At 32.6% G+C, this 18,468-nt stretch overlaps 1 protein-coding gene across 2 annotated transcripts in view; it reads right to left on the reverse strand.

The window, feature by feature from the left end:
* Positions 1-18,468, reverse strand: part of LOC126889626 (5'-3' exoribonuclease 1) — a 699,515-nt gene that overhangs the window by 444,726 nt on the left and 236,321 nt on the right. The window contains exon 5 of one of the 2 annotated variants that reach the window (XM_050658102.1): positions 15,868-16,158. The exons of the other annotated variant lie outside the window; for it this stretch is intronic. Coding sequence (XP_050514059.1) covers positions 15,868-16,158 — 291 coding nt within the window. The remainder of the gene's footprint in view (positions 1-15,867; positions 16,159-18,468) is intronic. 2 annotated transcript variants of the gene reach the window in all.

An 18,468-nucleotide genomic window follows, 5' to 3' on the forward strand; every position in this document is an offset into this window, starting at 1 on the left:
TCAAATAGATGAAATAGAGAATGTGGAAAAATCCCCTTACGAACAATTCACACATCCACCATTTCGGGCTGGGAAAAATTTTTCGAATAGAATCAAAGATCCAAACACCAGTTCTTAGAAATGTGTTTCGCCCTCTTCAACCTCTCTGGGCTCGTCGGTAAAGACAAGAGGTTGAATATCTTTAGACCTTTGATTCTATTCGAAAAATTTTTCCCAGCCCGAAATGGTGGATGTGTGAATTGTTCGTAAGGGGATTTTTCCACATTCTCTATTTCATCTATTTGATTTCGTACGAGTGGTCGTTAAACCAATAACCTTGGATCTTTGGTTCACTGAGTGTGTTTCAAAGATCTACATCTTATGTTTTTAAACATATATTTTACTTACTTTAAGTAATTAGGGAATTAAAACTTGAGACTGTCATTGTCGGATTTGCCGTAGACTTACGCACCTTCTATGTCTAGGTCTCGAATGTTGTTTTTTGATTAGAATGTGTCTAAAGATATTCAACCTCTTGTCTTTACCGACGAGCCCAGAGAGGTTGAAGAGGGCGAAACACATTTCTAAGAACTGGTGTTTGGATCTTTGATTCTATTCGAAAAATTTTTCCCAGCCCGAAATGGTGGATGTGTGAATTGTTCGTAAGGGGATTTTTCCACATTCTCTATTTCATCTATTTTATATATATATATATATATATATATATATATATATATATATATATATATATATATATATATATATATATCCTACTATCTTCCTAGCGTCCATACATTGCCCGATAACTATCCACTCGGCGTCCGCGGAAATCGAGCGTCCGTATACGGACGCCGAGATGAAACCTTAATAAAAATTTGTCATTGGTCAGTTTTCTTAGAATACTTCTTCTTCTTTTTGATGCCGTTGACTAATAATACGAGTACACAAGTTCTCTTCATGTACAGAAGAACTTAGATTATTATAATCAATCATTAAGCGAAATTATTTCGGACGCTTAAAAGATAGTTAAATAAATTTTTCGTATACTGTAGCGTATAAAGTAGTGTTAACTGTTTATCACCAGAGGCGCTCTTTTCAATATACGTATACTTTTAGGTATATTGCATTTTATTTTTACGATTTCTCAGCGTCCATTAAATAAACTCAAGTTTTGATCTTGCCACTTCTGAGCGTCATAGACTTGGCAACCGTGGCCAACGTAGTATTTAGGAGGAGTTCACTGCGGAAGGAGGACTAAGGCCCGTAATTCTTTAAAAATTCACTGCCAACATTGAACAAACTTTTTGCACTGGATAAAATATGGTTTTCATCCAATTTTGAAAAAATGTGAAAACGTTGAATTATCCACGTCCGTCTGTCGGTAAACACAACTCCTCCTTCACTATACCAGCTAGAATGACAAATGCGGTGTCGAATAAAAGCTAATAACCCAAGGATGGTACCTACTAAAGGTGAGGAATTTGACCTAGAACTTCCGGTTTTAGAAATGCAACCGGAAGTACTGTTTTCAAGTCACCGGAATAGTACAAGCGATATATTATTCGACGCGTCTTAGCAAGACGAGAACAAATATATATCCGGTTTCATGACTGTCTGTTCGTCTATCCGTTCGTCCCCGAATATAACTCCTCCATTATTAATACAGATAGAATGACAAAAGAGGCGCCGAATGAAAGTTTATAACCCAAGGATAGTACTAAAGATAAGAAATTTTACGTCGGACTTTCGGATTTAGTGTTGGAATCAGAAGTTACTGTTTTAAAGTCACCGAAACGGTATACGAGATATATTATTCGACGTGCCTTAGCAAGATGAAAACAAATGTATACTTTTGGTTTTTATATCATTTCCGGTTAAAAAGTTCTAACCGGAAGTGCCATATTATAGTCGCAGAAATAGTATATCTGACATATCAATAGAAGCGTATTAAAAATCGCGCTTGATTTTTTAGTTCCGGTTTTGAAGTAATTTCCGTTTAATTCTGTGCTTACATTCAACCGCTGACGTCTTCCGAACGCACCCAATGATAGAGAAGATGAGGATGATGTTAATATGCAGTGAGTAAATTATGTGATAGTGTGAAAATCGGCGGACACAAAGTGCCAAATCCGAAAAGTGTGTAAGTAATAGTCAGACAAAAATTGAAAATTAGGTAATAGTGCGAAAAATTGCAACTAATTGTTGTATACTAATATACAGGGTGAGCCATCAGTCACCACTAACGGGACGGAAGATTACAGCGAAAGGGTAAAGGTTCGAAAAAATTTTAAATTTAGCTTGTAAGTTAATAAAATCTAAAGTAAAATGTAACGTACAGTATATAAACGAATGGACACTAAATAAAAATAATAATGGAATAGCCACATAAGACGAATGAAGGAGTCACGTGTGCTCAAAATAGCAAGAGATAAATCACCAATCGGTAGAAGAAGTATCGGCCGACCGCGCAAAAGATGGGAGTGACAACCTTCCATAGAAGTATCAATCCGCCAATGAACAAGCCGGATTGCTTATAAAGAGGATAAGGAAGAAGAATAAGAAGAAAAAATATAACTTCGATACGTCGCAATTTATTGAGACATCCTGTAATACGCTGCAATTTATTGGGACATCCTGTATATTTCAAAATAATTTTAAAATGTAGGTTTTATCAAGTTACAGACTAATAATAATTTAAAAATTTTTACTCTTTCGCTGTAATCTTCCGTCCCGTTAGTGGTGACTCACCCTGTACTTATACAAGGAAAAATTTTTATGGAAGTAATTATTGTTATTATTTACATCGAAATAAAATTAAAGCTGCACTTGTTTTTATCGTTTAGTTACATCTTATCTAAAGCATTAATAAACATGTAATGCAACAATAGTAAAACTATTTTTATCAGATCTAAATTATTTATACCTATAATTTCTGTCTATTAAAGAAACAAGTATTTATATTCCATACTTCTGTATTGTATTGTATAAATAAATATAACTGAAGTTAATATTTGTACAACGCTAAAAAATGTCGAATGTGTCACATTCCTTAGTTTGTGTTGTAAAATTTATACAATTATTCAATTATGTAAACTGTCCAAAATACTAAACTGCTGAGAAGACAAAACGCACGTGTTTAAACTCTTGTACTCTTGTGCGAATCTTGTTTCAGTATTGCTTCCAAGAAATTCTTGTGAGATAATTTATTATTTCATTTTTAACCGATTTTCATTATTTGATTATACAGGGTGTTTGGTAAAGAATGGGCCATAGCTTAACCTCAGATTCCTGAGGTTAAAATAGGCCGATTTAAGCTAACTTACCTTAGTACAAAAGTTTATAATAACCGAGATACAGGGTGTCAAAGTTAAACTTTTTTTTATTTATTATTGAATATTTCCTGACAGGTATGAGATAAGAACATGAAATTTGGTATGTGGGATTTTTTGGGTCGATAAAACTAAATTCCCTATCAAAAATTATGTATTGCCCAGAGGTCACCACATACGCCTTTCAGCACTCATTTCTTACGTTCAATTTGTTTTATCCCTCACTCTGTATAATTTTGACATTAAAATTTTTATTCTCCTATTAGTTTTACTTAAAAAAGGTATACTTCTTTCATCTCCATAAACTCAACCGTTTTCGAGATAAACGCATTTTAAATCTGCGATACACAATCATTTTTAGCATAATATCATTGTAGTTACACCCGGAAAATTAACTTAAAACCATAAAATTATCCAATAATGTATCGCAAATTTCTTCAAATGGAATTTGCGATGCAATGACATAAATTTGAGAACTAGCACATTTATTATGGTTTTAAGTTATTTTTTGGGTGGAACTACAATGATATTATGCTAAAAATGATGGTGTATCGCAGATTTAAAATGCGTTTATCTCGAAAACGGTGGAGTTTAGGGAGATAAAAGAAGTATACCTTTTTTAAGTACAACTAATAGGAAAATAAAAATTTTAATGTCAAAATTATACAGAGTGAGGGATAAAAAAATTGAACGTAATAAATAAGTGCTGAAAGGCGTATGTGGCGCCCTCTGGGCAATACATAATTTTTGGTAGGGAATTTAGTTTTATCGACCCAAAAACCCCCATATACCAAATTTCATGTTGTTATCTCATACCTGTCAGGAAATATTCAATAATAACTAAAAAAAAGTTTAACTCTGACACCCTGTATCTCGGTTATTATAAACTTTGTACTAAGGTAAGTTAGTTTAAATCGGCCTATTTTAACCTCAGGTACCGACAAGACTACCATTCATAAGGGTAGTTGCCGATTACCGGATGACATATATCAAACAGCCAAAATATCAAAACTTCTCCTTTTAATGGAACAAGGTGGGGCTGCACAATTTAAAGGAAAGTCCTTAAACGATATAGATGTGGATCTTAAAGAAAATCTGTTAACTACCGATGATAATATGCCAATTACAGAGGCAACTGATTTAATTCCAGAGGTAAATATTTGTGAAAATAAAGCTTCTGGCATTAATTCTAGTGTAGCTTTGTCAGGAGCAAGTAACTCCAGCAAAGAACAAAACAAAAAGGAAAAAGGTCGTTGGTGCCCTGAAAAGAGGCACAAAAAACAGTTGTCATCAAATATTTTTCAGGCCATATTAAAAATAAAAAGCCTCCTAAAAAAAGTGAATGTGAAATTTTAAAAGAAAAGTATTCAAAGTTATTGAGCAACAAGGATTGGCTCAAAATTAAGGTATTTATTCAAAACCAGTACATGAAGAAAAAGTAAATTTAATGATTTTTTTTTATTTAGGAAAAATTAAATTTAATGATTTTTTCATTTCAAAATTATGTAATTTTCAATTAATAAACCTTTTTGTTTTATTTTAATAAATCTTTTTATTAATTCGAACTGTCTAATTCGTTTGGTATGTCGTTAGACGTGCCCAATCCTTTAGAATACACTAATAAAACTCATTACCGATGGTTGTATCATACGGAAAACCAGATCACACTGTATCATTGTTGTGAAATATTGTGGTTTTCCAAAAGGTGTACACTGTGTAGTCTGTGAATATTTGTTATTCTATCACGAAACAAAGTTGGGGTTCATTGTGTGGAAGGAACAATGTCGAAACAGTCATAAGCAGTTTTTATTTAATTGAAGCAATCGATTCTATTTCATAATGACATCTTTTATCATAAAACAATGAAATCTTTTGAACATTGCCAAATCTCTATATCTATTCAACCATTAGCCAAAATGATAGCCCAGGTGTTGGCCGCTTCCTTTGATTCGTTTAATAAATTTAAAATAAAAGATACCTTTGATTTTGCACAAAAAATTAATAACACAGTTATACCCTACAACTTCGTAGTGGTGTCTTTTGATGTTGTCTCATTATTCACTAATATACCTCTAGACTTAATAACTTCAATTATGGAAGAACATTTTGACCTAATACAGCCGAATTGCAATATTCCAAAGACAGTGTTCGTAGAGATTATTGCCTTTTTGTATAATCATACCTACTTCTCATTTGAGAGTAAATTTTACAAACAAAAATTAGGATTACCGATGGGTGGAGCAACCTCACCAATTTTAGCTGAAATCGTCATGAATAAATTGTTGTATTTTGTACATCAACACGTACACTTTCAATTTCCTTTTCTCTACCAATATGTAGATGATTTAATAACATCAGTACCACAAGATGAGGTGCAGAATACACTTACAATTTTTAATTCATTCAATACTCATTTGCAATTTACAGTTGAGGAGGAGTCAAACTCTTCGGTACCCTTTCTTGATACAAGAGTTGTTAGAACGGTAGATAACACCATCTGTTTAGATTGGTATAGAAAAACTACCAACTCAGGTAGATATATACCCTTTAACTCATATCATCCCATGAAACAGAAAGTTAACACCGTTCTAGCAATGAAAAATAGAATATTAAAAATTTCACATCCTTCTTTTACTGAAAAGAATTTGAAACTGTTGTTTGACACATTACTATGTAATTATTATCCAAAAAATTTGCTCAATAAACTTTTGTACTCACACACAGAACGTAGTACAAGGGGCGACACATCTGGTCATAGTCGGTCAGCATCTGATGACGTCATGCAAGTGAAGTATGGATCACTACCATATATAGAAGGTTTAACACAATCTCTCACTAGACTTTTCAGCCAATTTAACATAAAAATAGCCAATTATAACAACAAAAAACTCAATTTGTTCTATTCTAAACTAAAAGATCCAGTTCCACTAGATAAAAACTGTAACGTAATCTACGGTATACCCTGTGAATGTGGCAAAATATACATAGGCCACACAAGTCAACGACTTAGTAAGCGCCTAGCCCTTCACAAAAGTGATTGCAAACGCAAACCCTTAGCAACAAGTTTGAGTATTCATGTCAACGATAATGACCATCGTGTCTTATATGATGAGACTATAATTCTAGATAGAGCTGAAAAAGAATCTCACCGAAAAATCTTAGAGATGTGTTATATTAATAATTGTTCCAATTCACTAAACTACAAAAAAGATGTTGATAACTTAAGTTCCATCTATACTTACATTTTACAACAGAAATTTACTAAAAATAAAAAACTACCACCTTCTTATATTAGATCCACATAATACTGTGCTCCACGCTTCACTGAATTTGTACTGTTGTTATTTTCTACTTATTGTGACTCTGGTGTTTGCCTGCACTACATGTGTACTGAATTCAATTTAATATAAAAGTCAATTGTTAATAATTTTAAAACAATTTTAAAAACTTAACTTCATGTACAGACCATGTTTTTATATTTTATGTTTTCAACCAAATTTTGTCAAATTTTGAATTTTTAAAAAAATTGTGTTAATGTCAAACCCTTCTTGGACATATTATGTTTATACCACTAACATAAAAGAATGTAAATGTAAAAAGACAACAATGGAATTACTTGTTACATTACTAACACCTACACGGATGTGTTATTTCCCTTTTGTAAACAAGATTTAACTTTTGCATCTATCAACATCACTGATATACTTGTTTCTTTAACAAAAGGTATGTAATACGTACATCTCATCGGAGTGTTGACTACTATACCCAACACTAAATACAAACCACATAATTTATTTAACATGATATGTTTATATAGAACGGGACCTATATTTCTATGGTATTTTGTTGTGAAATTTAAAAAGTGTCCAATATGTGACTTAATAAAGTTAGTGTCCTATGCTGGAAAAAAAGAAGTGATTAAGACAGGTGGCGTTTCGATAATTGACAGTCGAAACGACACATGACTTAATTAACAATTACTTGTCAAAAATGCCGGCCACATGGGTGATTTAAAAAATGAATTTTAATACTTAATAAAGGCTTTGTTTGCCATTTTTCCTCCAGTTGGGAGATGTGATTAGTTGGTTTTTGTGACAATGTGTGGTTTCATATCAATTTTATTATGCACTAAGAAATAGTGTCAACATTTAGGTAAGATTAAAAAAATAACATCTTTAATTTATGATGATTGTAAAGAATGTTTTTCCATTCCAGCAAGTTCTGATGAAGCCCAAAATTATGTGGCGAAAGCTTGACTTTTAATAAAAGACACTCACTTAGAAGCACCCGTTTTTTATTGCTTCCTTAGTATTGGGTCGTTCCCGGTTACCTTCAACTGTCTTTGTTTTACCAGTAACCCGTTACTGTCTTTGACTTTCTTTTTATAGATATATATATATATATATATATATATATATATATATATATATATATATATATATATATATATATATATATATATTGATGCACGTTAAGTTGTGACTTCCGGTATACAGAAGAGGCTGTCTGGCTTCCACCTTTTCTACTTTGGATTATTTTTTAAAAATTGCATATTTGATAAGAGGGGGGGTGCTACGATAGATCTACATATTGAGGGGAAAGGATTTACCATAATAAATGTTGTATATATATAGGTATATACGGAAGCGGACATAATACGTTGTGGCTTCTGTAAATAGGGTAGTTCAAGTCGCGTTGTCACTTCCAGCGATGTTGTCATGTTTTTGGAAGTCACAACGTCTCTTCTGCCAAATTTACCTCGTAGTTTGAGCGTGATCTGTTATCTTAGAGTCTCACACTTGGCAGTGGAATTCATTGGTATCTAGCGTTCCAATAAGAATGTCTTCTTTTTAAAGTGCCTACCCGTTCCGGATGTTGGCGATCATCATGGCTATCTTGACTTTGTTTACCGCAGCGCGGGACAGTTCAGTGGTAGTCATGTTATACCACGTTCGTAAAGTTTACCACTTTTACCACGTCCTCTTTTACCACTTACCTTCCCTTGAAAAATCCGTTGGAGAAGGCGGTAACGTTCTTGATTTCTCATTACATGTCATTTTCGCATTGGAAATCGAAATTGGTTAATTGGTTTAATTGGTTTAATTGGTTAATTGGTTAAACGGCTTAATTCTGTATATAAAATATTATTAATATTATATAGTTTAACTGTAATAATAATTGTTACAATAATTAAAACTATGCATATTAGTCAATTACAGCTATTAATGAACATAATTCTGTGAATGAATATGAGTCTGTAATTCGGACCCCCGGAGAATTACAGAGGAATTAATTTATTTAACACAACAAACACTAAGTGATAACAAACACACTGAATACAATTATAAGATTAGCAGAAGAACAACAAGGTTTTAGGTCGGGAAGATCATGTACCGACGCTATATTTATAATGAGGCAGATTCAAGAGAAATCAGTAGAATACAACAAACCGGCATACTTATGTTTCGTCGATTTTAAAAAGGAATTTGACAGAGTCAAATTAAAAGACGTTATCCATTTATTGTACGCAAGAGAGGTACCTCTAGGAATAATTAAAACGATCGAAAATATCTATCAGAACAACACGATCAGAGTAAAAGTAGATAAAGAACTAACTGACCCAATTGAAGCTGGCAATGGGATAAGACAGGGAGAAAATTAAGAATTTTCCGAGCTCTGTTAATATGATGTATTTCTGCACACGTTTAAAGCAAAAAACTTTTAATAATTAGATACAATTATTCTATTATAGAGTGAACTCTCCCTTGGATGGACAGTAGTTGATCCGCATAATCTGTCCGTTTAAGGCAGGCGTCCGTTTAAGGGAAAAATAAATATGATATAATTAATTATTTTTAATGAGAAATAAGCCACAATTTTACTAAAAAAAATTATTTCATTAACGTTTCGACGCCCAAGTCGGGTGTCATCAAAATAAATATTAGTAGAGTAACAATGTATTACTAGAGTAATATTTTGTATTTTAACAACGACAAATATAAAAATGCAACAAGGAAATAGCTTCAGAACAACAATGAATATGTTAATTTAAAATTTTTAATAACTTTAATAACTAAAATTATTTTAGTTACTTTAATTATATGTACATATAGGTTGATGGCTCAGATCATGCACAAAATTTATTGTGAAATTTAATCCGAATATAATTTACGAAATTTTTACCAAAACGCTACGACCTACAAATTAATACAATGACGTCTATTGAACTCAAATATCTTCATTCGACAATTAAGTTAAGATTCATATTTCAGTCAAAACACAAAAATTTATCGAGGTATTTATTATCAGAGTAATAATGGGGTCAGCAATTCTTTCATGGATCGACATACACATTAAAATTTTGCTTGCGTTGCTAACAGTTAAAAGATGTGAACAGATTTGTATTACATAATTAATATAGCGTAAACAGTATTCATACCTAATATCAAATATCACTCGTGTAAAGATCTGTTGCCCGATCAAGGAATACAAAACTTATCGAAAACCTCCAAAAAATAAATTAAGGATGAAAATTTGGGAATAGGTAGTTGAAATTGTCTATTATTATATAAGAAAATGTTTACAATTCTACATCTCCTCCATTTTACAAAAATGGAGGGGAATACACCCTTCTTGGGGTTGAAAATATACATTCAAAATAAGTCCGGAATTGGATAAAATAACTAATTTTAAGCAACTTTTGTTCTATAGAGTTTTTTCACTAAGTCAATACTTTTCGAGTTATTTGCAAGTGAATATGTTCATTTTTATGCTTATGAACGGTTTTTCGCAAGTAACTCAAAAAGTAAGTATTTTATCGAAAAATGTATTCTTAGCAAAAATATAGCTTATAAAAAAGTGAAACAAATGGTGTACACATGAAGTCTGTTGACCCAGAAGAAGCAGAGTTGTAGCTAATGAGTAGGTCCTTCTTCGTCAAATTTCAAATCAAATGTTTCGACGTGAAATAACCAAAAAACGGAGCACTTTTCAGGGAAAATTAATTACAACTTTTTTAAAGTGTTTAAAAAAAGGTTTATTTTTGTTTTTTTAAAAGAACTTTTAACGTTAAAAGTAAGTGAGTTACGCTCAAAATATTGTTACGCAAATAAAAGGGCTCAACCCTTTTTATTTTTTGGTATAAAAATCGCGAAAATCACCCCCTAATTAGCATCTCAAATAAATTTAATCGTTACCGCTTCACACTTTACTTTTCTTATGTATTCTTTATATGATCTGTAAGTTTCATCGGTTCAAAGTGCTTCTTTTTGAAATGGCTTTAGTTAAAATGGCTTGAACAAGTCACTAATCACGAGTGTATGCAAATTTTGAACAGTCTTAGCATAACCAATTTTTGTCTACCAGGAAAACAAAAAATCCAAAATAATCAGAAAAGCAAAACGTACATTTTATTACTGTTTGAGGTTTTTGGTAGTACTAATAATTTTTCAGTTATTTTGAAAAAAAAGGAATTTTTTTCAAAATCAGAAAAAATGTTTTATTTTAAAACCAATTTTTTTCAAAATTGAACAGTTTGAACCAATAAAACTTATAGATCATTATAAAGAATACATAAACAAAATACCTTGTGAAGCAGTAACGATTCATTTTATTTGGGATGCTAATTAGGGGGTGATTTTCGCGATTGTTTTTACCAAAATATAAAAGGGAGCAAAAATATTTTGAGCGTAACTCACTTACTTTTAATGTTAGAAGTTAAAAAAAAAACAAAAATAAACCTGTTTTTAAACACTTTAAAAAAAATTTTAATAAGTTTTCCCCGGAAAGTTCTCCGTTTTTTGGTTATTTCACTTTAAAATATTCGATTTGGAATTGGGCGAATAAGGACCTACTTTTCATTAGTTACAACTCCGCTTCTACTGGGTATACAGATTTCATGCGTACTCCATTCTTTTCACTATTTATAAGCTATATTTTTACTAAGAATATCTTCTTCGATAAAATACTTACTTTTTGAGTTATTTGCGAAAAACCGTCTAAAACATGTTTTTTGTTGTTAAAAATGAATATATTCACTCGCAAATAACTCTATATTTTTCACCCCCGAGAAGGGGTATTCCCCTCCAGTTTTGTAAAATGGAGGGTGTGTAGAGTAGTTAACTTTTTGTTATATAATAATAGACAATTTCAACTACCTATTCCCAAATTTTCATCCTTCCTTTATTTTTTTTTGGGTCAGATCGGGCTATGTATCAATTTGAAACGATAAAAAATGACCTACAGTATCATACGCAAAGCATGCGAAACATGGGTGCTGAAAAGTCAGAAACAGACCTTTTAGAAAGATTGCAGAGAAAAATGCTAAGAGCAATATAATATGGAGGTGCGAAAATAGATCAGTGGAGAAGAAGAACCAAGAAAGAACTGGAAGAACTGTATAAAGAGCCAACGATAACGATGACGATCAAAGCACAGAGAATAATATTTGGGGCAAATCGAAAGAATGAGAAGTAAAAGAATGCCAAAATGGTACTCTTACGTAGACCATAACAAAAGAGAAGGAAAGGTAGGCCAAGAGAAAGATGGGAGGACAGTGTGTACGAAGACCTGAAGAAAAGTAACATTGAGAGATGGAAACAACTAGCATTGAACTGAAGGAGAGGGAAGTAGGTGGTGAAAGATTGTATAAATGGACTGAATTGTAATTATATAAAATTTATAAGACTAAAATAAAATGTAGTCAGAAATGTAAACGTTTTATTCCTAGGCCAACAAGGAATATTGAGCTTAATAAATAATAAAAAATGTAGTTTTATATCGTAAAATATTTGGAAAAAGTTCTTCATTTTATATTTACTATCCACATTTGCGTATACGTGCTGTCGTGCACGGATGGGTGCTGTCGCCACAATTATTCAATGTGTACTCCCAACTAATATTTCAGGAGGCACTATGGGAAAGAATTGAAGGTGTAAGGATTGGAGGGAGCATCATTAATAACATAAGATTTGCAGACGATACCGCAATCATGGCAGAGAATATAGACAATTTACAAATTCTCCTATATATCATTAACAGAGAAAGCAAAAAGATGGGACTAACAATGAATATAAATAAAACCACATTAATGGTGATCTCAAAAAACCCTGTTGACAACATACATCTGACATTGGAGGTAAACCGATAGAAAGAACCGAGAGGTATAAATACCTAGGAGCAATTATAAACTCACAATTAGATCAAGATGAGGAAATAAAGGTGAGAATAGAAATAGCTCAAAAAGGATTTATAAAATTCAAGTTAATGTTTACAAATAAGAAATTGAGTATGGACATTAGATTGAGGTTCGTCGAATGTTATGTTTGGTCGCAACTACTATATGGGGTAGAAGCTTGGACTCTAAAAGCACAATCCGTAAAAAAATTGGAGGCATTCGAGATGTGGCTGTATAGGCTTATTCTGAAAATTCCTTGGAATGCAAAAGTCTCAAACGAAGAATTGTTAAGAAGAATTGGACATGGCAGGAAGTTTATGAACACAATTAAAATAAGAAAAACATCGTATCTGGGCCACATACTTCGTAACTATAAATACTCTCTGCTACACGTCATCATGCAAGGAAGAGTAGCGGGGAAAAAGTTTTGGGAAGAAAGAAGAAATCTTGGCTGAGGAATATCAGAGATTGGACTAACCTCAGTGTTGAACAGATATTTCACTTTGCAAAAGACAGAGAAGCGTTTAAAAAGGTGATCGCCAACCTTGGTTAGAAGACGGCATAAGAAGAAGAAGAAGATCCGCATTTACACATCATTTTTACTGTCAACGTCCGGTGTTGAGTGTCAGTTGTCAGTTGAAGGGTACAGGTTCATATATCGCCGAATTATTTTTGTTTGAAAAACCGTCCATATAGAGGAGGTGCCCGGCAAAGTGAGGTGTCTGTTAAGAGAGAGTTTACTGTATTTCATATTATTACTAGAATTTATTACTTTATTAGAGCTATTTATCACTTTTAATTCATTGTTTCAATTTTTTTGTGTGTTTTTATACTTTTACTTACTTCCGAAGTAACAATCACTAAAATTGACTTTTCAGCCTAGGTCCAAAATACATATACGCGATTTTTGTCAATTTCGTGAAATGAAAATACTTACCTAAATTTATTTTTTAATAAGGTTTTTAAAAAATAATTTATATTATTTAATGGACACTTTGAATTTTGTACATGTATAATATACTAATTATAGAGATAATATATTTAATTTAACGCTAACTATGAAAGTAAATCAGATCTGCTACTACTCATATTTAAATAACAGCTGCACAAAATACTACGACCGCAAATCTATAACAATGAAATGTCTGGCGTCTGGGAACGTTTGCACAGCGTTGCCAAATAACGGAAGTCACAACGAGCGGTGTGGTATACGGAAGTCCCTACGCGTTGTGTATATCACGTGCATTTTCGTACGGGAGCGACACTAGCGCTGATGATATACCGTCGTACTAAAATCTGATCTTATGAGTATATTAGATACGATGTGACTTCTAGTGAAATTTTTGATATAAGCCTTCTAATACCATCTAGTAGCCAAATTCGTAAAAATTTAGGCAAAACGTTGTGACTTCCGAAATCGGAAGTCATAACGGTATATATGAAGTGACAACGTATTACGAGTATCTACTTTGGAAGTTACATGGATACATGTATCAATATATATATATATATATATATATATATATATATATATATATATATATATATATATATATATATATATATATATATATATGAAAGAACGGCTATTGCATTTTATTACACTTCGACCACCACCGGTATTCTACACGACGTGTTTCGCAGGTTATGTCAACCGCTCGTCAGGAACACCTAGGTGAAGTGGTCGAAGAGGAATAAAATGCATGGGGCCTTCCTGGTAATAATAAAATACCAGACTTCAGTACACTAGGTACGACATCTATATGAAATAAACGAAAGGATTTCTCTGGTGTACAGAAGAAATCCTTTCCGTAGCGGCCGTGACCATGTGAATTCAAAGTCTTGATAAAAGACTATGAAACGACAAAAGATACCTCTTTGTATCACAGATTTGTCTACAAAGCCACGTTATTCGCTACGCATTCCTCAATAACGGAGAAACCGTGATAATATGAAAGAACGGCCATTGCATTTTATTACACTTCGACCACCACCGGTATTCTACACGACGTGTTTCGCAGGTTATGTCAACCGCTCGTCAGGAACACCTAGGTGAAGTGGTCGAAGAGGAATAAAATGCATGGGGCCTTCCTGGTAATAATAAAATACCAGACTTCAGTACACTAGGTACGACATCTATATGAAATAAACGAAAGGATTTCTCTGGTGTACAGAAGAAATCCTTTCCGTAGCGGCCGTGACCATGTGAATTCAAAGTCTTGATAAAAGACTATGAAACGACAAAAGATACCTCTTTGTATCACAGATTTGTCTACAAAGCCACGTTATTCACTTCACCTAGGTGTTCCTGACGAGCGGTTGACATAACCTGCGAAACACGTCGTGTAGAATACCGGTGGTGGTCGAAGTGTAATAAAATGCAATGGCCGTTCTTTCATATTATCACGGTTTCTCCGTTATTGAGGAATGCGTAGCGAATAACGTGGCTTTGTAGACAAATCTGTGATACAAAGAGGTATCTTTTGTCGTTTCATAGTCTTTTATCAAGACTTTGAATTCACATGGTCACGGCCGCTACGGAAAGGATTTCTTCTGTACACCAGAGAAATCCTTTCGTTTATTTCATATAGATGTCGTACCTAGTGTACTCTGGTATTTTATTATTACCAGGAAGGCCCCATGCATTTTATTCCTCTTCGACCACTTCACCTAGGTGTTCCTGACGAGCGGTTGACATAACCTGCGAAACACGTCGTGTAGAATACCGGTGGTGGTCGAAGTGTAATAAAATGCAATGGCCGTTCTTTCATATTATCACGTTATTGAGGAATGCGTAGCGAATAACGTGGCTTTGTAGACAAATCTGTGATACAAAGAGGTATCTTTTGTCGTTTCATAGTCTTTTATCAAGACTTTGAATTCACATGGTCACGGCCGCTACGGAAAGGATTTCTTCTGTACACCAGAGAAATCCTTTCGTTTATTTCATATATATATATATATATATATATATATATATATATATATATATATATATATATATATATGTATATATATATATATATGTATAGAAGACAAGAAGTCTTATAATCACAAATTATTAATACATAATTAATGCAATTGTTTATAGAACATATTAAAAATATAAAAATCAAATTATAAACTAACTAAAAGACCGAAATTAAAATCTATTTTAAATTATTTATAAGTAAACCTATGCTTTTGCCTGATGTGGAATTCCCACTGACCAGTGGTCAATCCTTATAAATGATGTAGGATAAGTAGGATAGAAAATGTTAAGTAGATAGGTATAGGAAAATATATTGTAAAATAAATGTGCAAAATTGGTGAAACGGCGAATGAGCCTTGAAGGGCCCGTAGTCATACAACTCAAAAGAAAAAAAAATTAAATAATTTCTTTACCCTATATTTAAGATGTTTCATGGTTGGGAAGCCCGGATAGTAAACATTCATTAACGCTCCGGGATAAGCACCCTTTACTAATTTTTCTCGTGGTATTAAAATATCTGAATACAATAAAGTCTTCACTTCTGTGTGATTTTTGGGAATTTCTGGAAAATAGGCTGGTGCTTGATAAGGTTCTCTATCTCTTGGCGTGTACATGTAAATTAACATAGGTCCGTGACTATTTCTTCGTCTTTCCTCTGTTGTTAATTTATCGTTGCAATAGCTCATAGCTTCAAGAAGCAGTTTCTGAAAATTTTCAAAACGTTACATTAGTCAATGCTAAAGAGATTATAAAAATCGGAAAATACTCCAACTTTAATCTTAAAGAAGAGGATCTGTGTCTCTGGTAATCAATGGAAAGCACGAATATTACTATAGAATTAATAAAAGACGTCAAAGTACTATATAATTAACCCATAACAAAAATAAAAACAGGGACAAAATAACAACGGGATTTATAATCAAAAGTATTGAAGAAGCAAGGATGTTGCCTGTCCCACATTTTATTTAAAATATACTCGAAAGTGCTTTAAAAAGATGGAAACAAAATAGCCCAAGAGCCCGGGGCCACCAGGCATTCTATATTTAATAAAAGCTGAAATTTTATCTGCGCATGTCCCTAACACAGGTAAAAACAATGAGCGAGTACGGAGTTTGGATCGTGGTTAATTGAGCAGGTAACAGGTAGGAAAGGTGTGTAAAATATTATGTTACTTTCGTTAAAGTATAAAGCTTAATTTTTTCATATTTTATTTAGAATAATACACTAAGCATCAAAATTAACACACCACCTTAAAAATGGGACATATTTGATGTCTTGTATTTCCTAAACCTGTTGTCCGATTTTAGTGATTGTTTTACTATACGATAGCTTTATTCTTCAAGAATATCGATATAATAATATTATTGCCAAACAGGTACGTGTCATTGTATACCGGGTGTAACAATTATAGTGTGTTTTTTCCTCAAAGTTTCGAACACCCTGTGGAGTATTCTAGAGTAAATAAAATATTAAAATTAAAACCCAACTGTAGCCTTAGGCTTTCTTAACATTCTACTTTTTGATTTATTCGCTGATGTGGTATAATAAAAAAGTTACGTATTTTAACAACTAGGCATGTTATTCATCAATACAGGGTGTTTCTAAATAGGTGCGACAAACTTTAAAGGGTAATTCTGCATGCAAAAAATAATGACCGTTTGCTTTATAAACATATGTTCACAAATGCTTCGTCTCCGAGATACGGGATGTTGAATTTCTTCTTACAAACTGACGATTTATTTATTGCTCTAAAACCGGTTGAGATATGCAAATGAAATTTTGTAGGTTTTAACAGGTAGTTATTGCTCATTTTTTACATACAACTAAGAATTTTGCAACTAAGAATTTTGCAACTAAGACTTGCTTCCATACAGTCATGATGTGAACTTGTCAGATAGAGCTCATTGGTACCTCGGGCGAAAATATCTTAATCATCCATGTTATAATTCACATCTTTGTCATATGTTCCGATGACGGATCAATTGTAAAGGGTTTTTACCCTGTTATTTTTACTTTGGTGGCTTGCATGTAGATTCTAAGATTGCACTGATAATGATCGGTCAACCGATCGAAAACTAGTTCTGTCTTTGATGTAGCCCTGTATAGGGATTTTAACAAATATACCTTTTATAAGAATTTTCTATTCACCATTGGCGTGCATACCATTGATATGCACGCCAATGGTGAATATAAAATTCTTATTTGTATGTCAAAAAATGCGCAATAGCTACTTCTTAAAACCTACCAAATTTCACTTGCATATCTCAACCAGTTTTAGAGCAATAAATAAATCATCAGTTTGTAAGAAAAAATTCAACATCCCGTATCTCGGAAACAAAGCATTTGCAGATATATGTTTATAAAGCAAACGGCCATTATTTTTTCATGCAGAATTATCTCTTAATGTTTGTCGCACTTATTTAGAAACACCCTGTACTGATGAATAACATTGCTAGTTACCCCAGGCTGTGGGTGAAAAAACGTGATATAATTCAGGAATTTTTGAAACCTATCAGGTGTTGTAAAGGACGATGCCAGGAATAATTTCTACTAAAATGTAACCAAAAATATTGTGCGCTTTTTTTATATTGCGATTTTCATTTGTTAAATTTGCAATTTTTAAAGATTTTTAATTTTGCAGCTTAGGATATTCATTTTAGAGAAAAACTTTTTAATATAAAGTTGTAGTAAATTAAAAAAACCTACAATTTGAGCTATGGTAAGTTTAATTTCGTTTATTGGTTATTGCAAAACAGCCTGGAAAGGTCCAAAATGGCCGTTTTTTACAAATCATTTTTTTTTATATTTCTTAAAGCTTTAAAATGAAGATCTTTCAATTCCAAACATAAAAAAAAGTTGTAAAGCCAGGTTAACGAATTTGTTGCTTAGATATTATAAAGTGTTTATCCCAAGAGGTCAAATGTCGAAGGCTATAACTTTTTGAAAAAAAAAATCGTAGAGAGTTGGTGAAACATCCAATCTCCTTCTAAAGAGTTATATTTTCATATTCTGAT

The sequence above is a fragment of the Diabrotica virgifera genome, chromosome 8 (assembly GCF_917563875.1).
Source record: "Diabrotica virgifera virgifera chromosome 8, PGI_DIABVI_V3a".
In the NCBI taxonomy this organism is placed as follows: Eukaryota; Metazoa; Arthropoda; class Insecta; order Coleoptera; family Chrysomelidae; genus Diabrotica; species Diabrotica virgifera.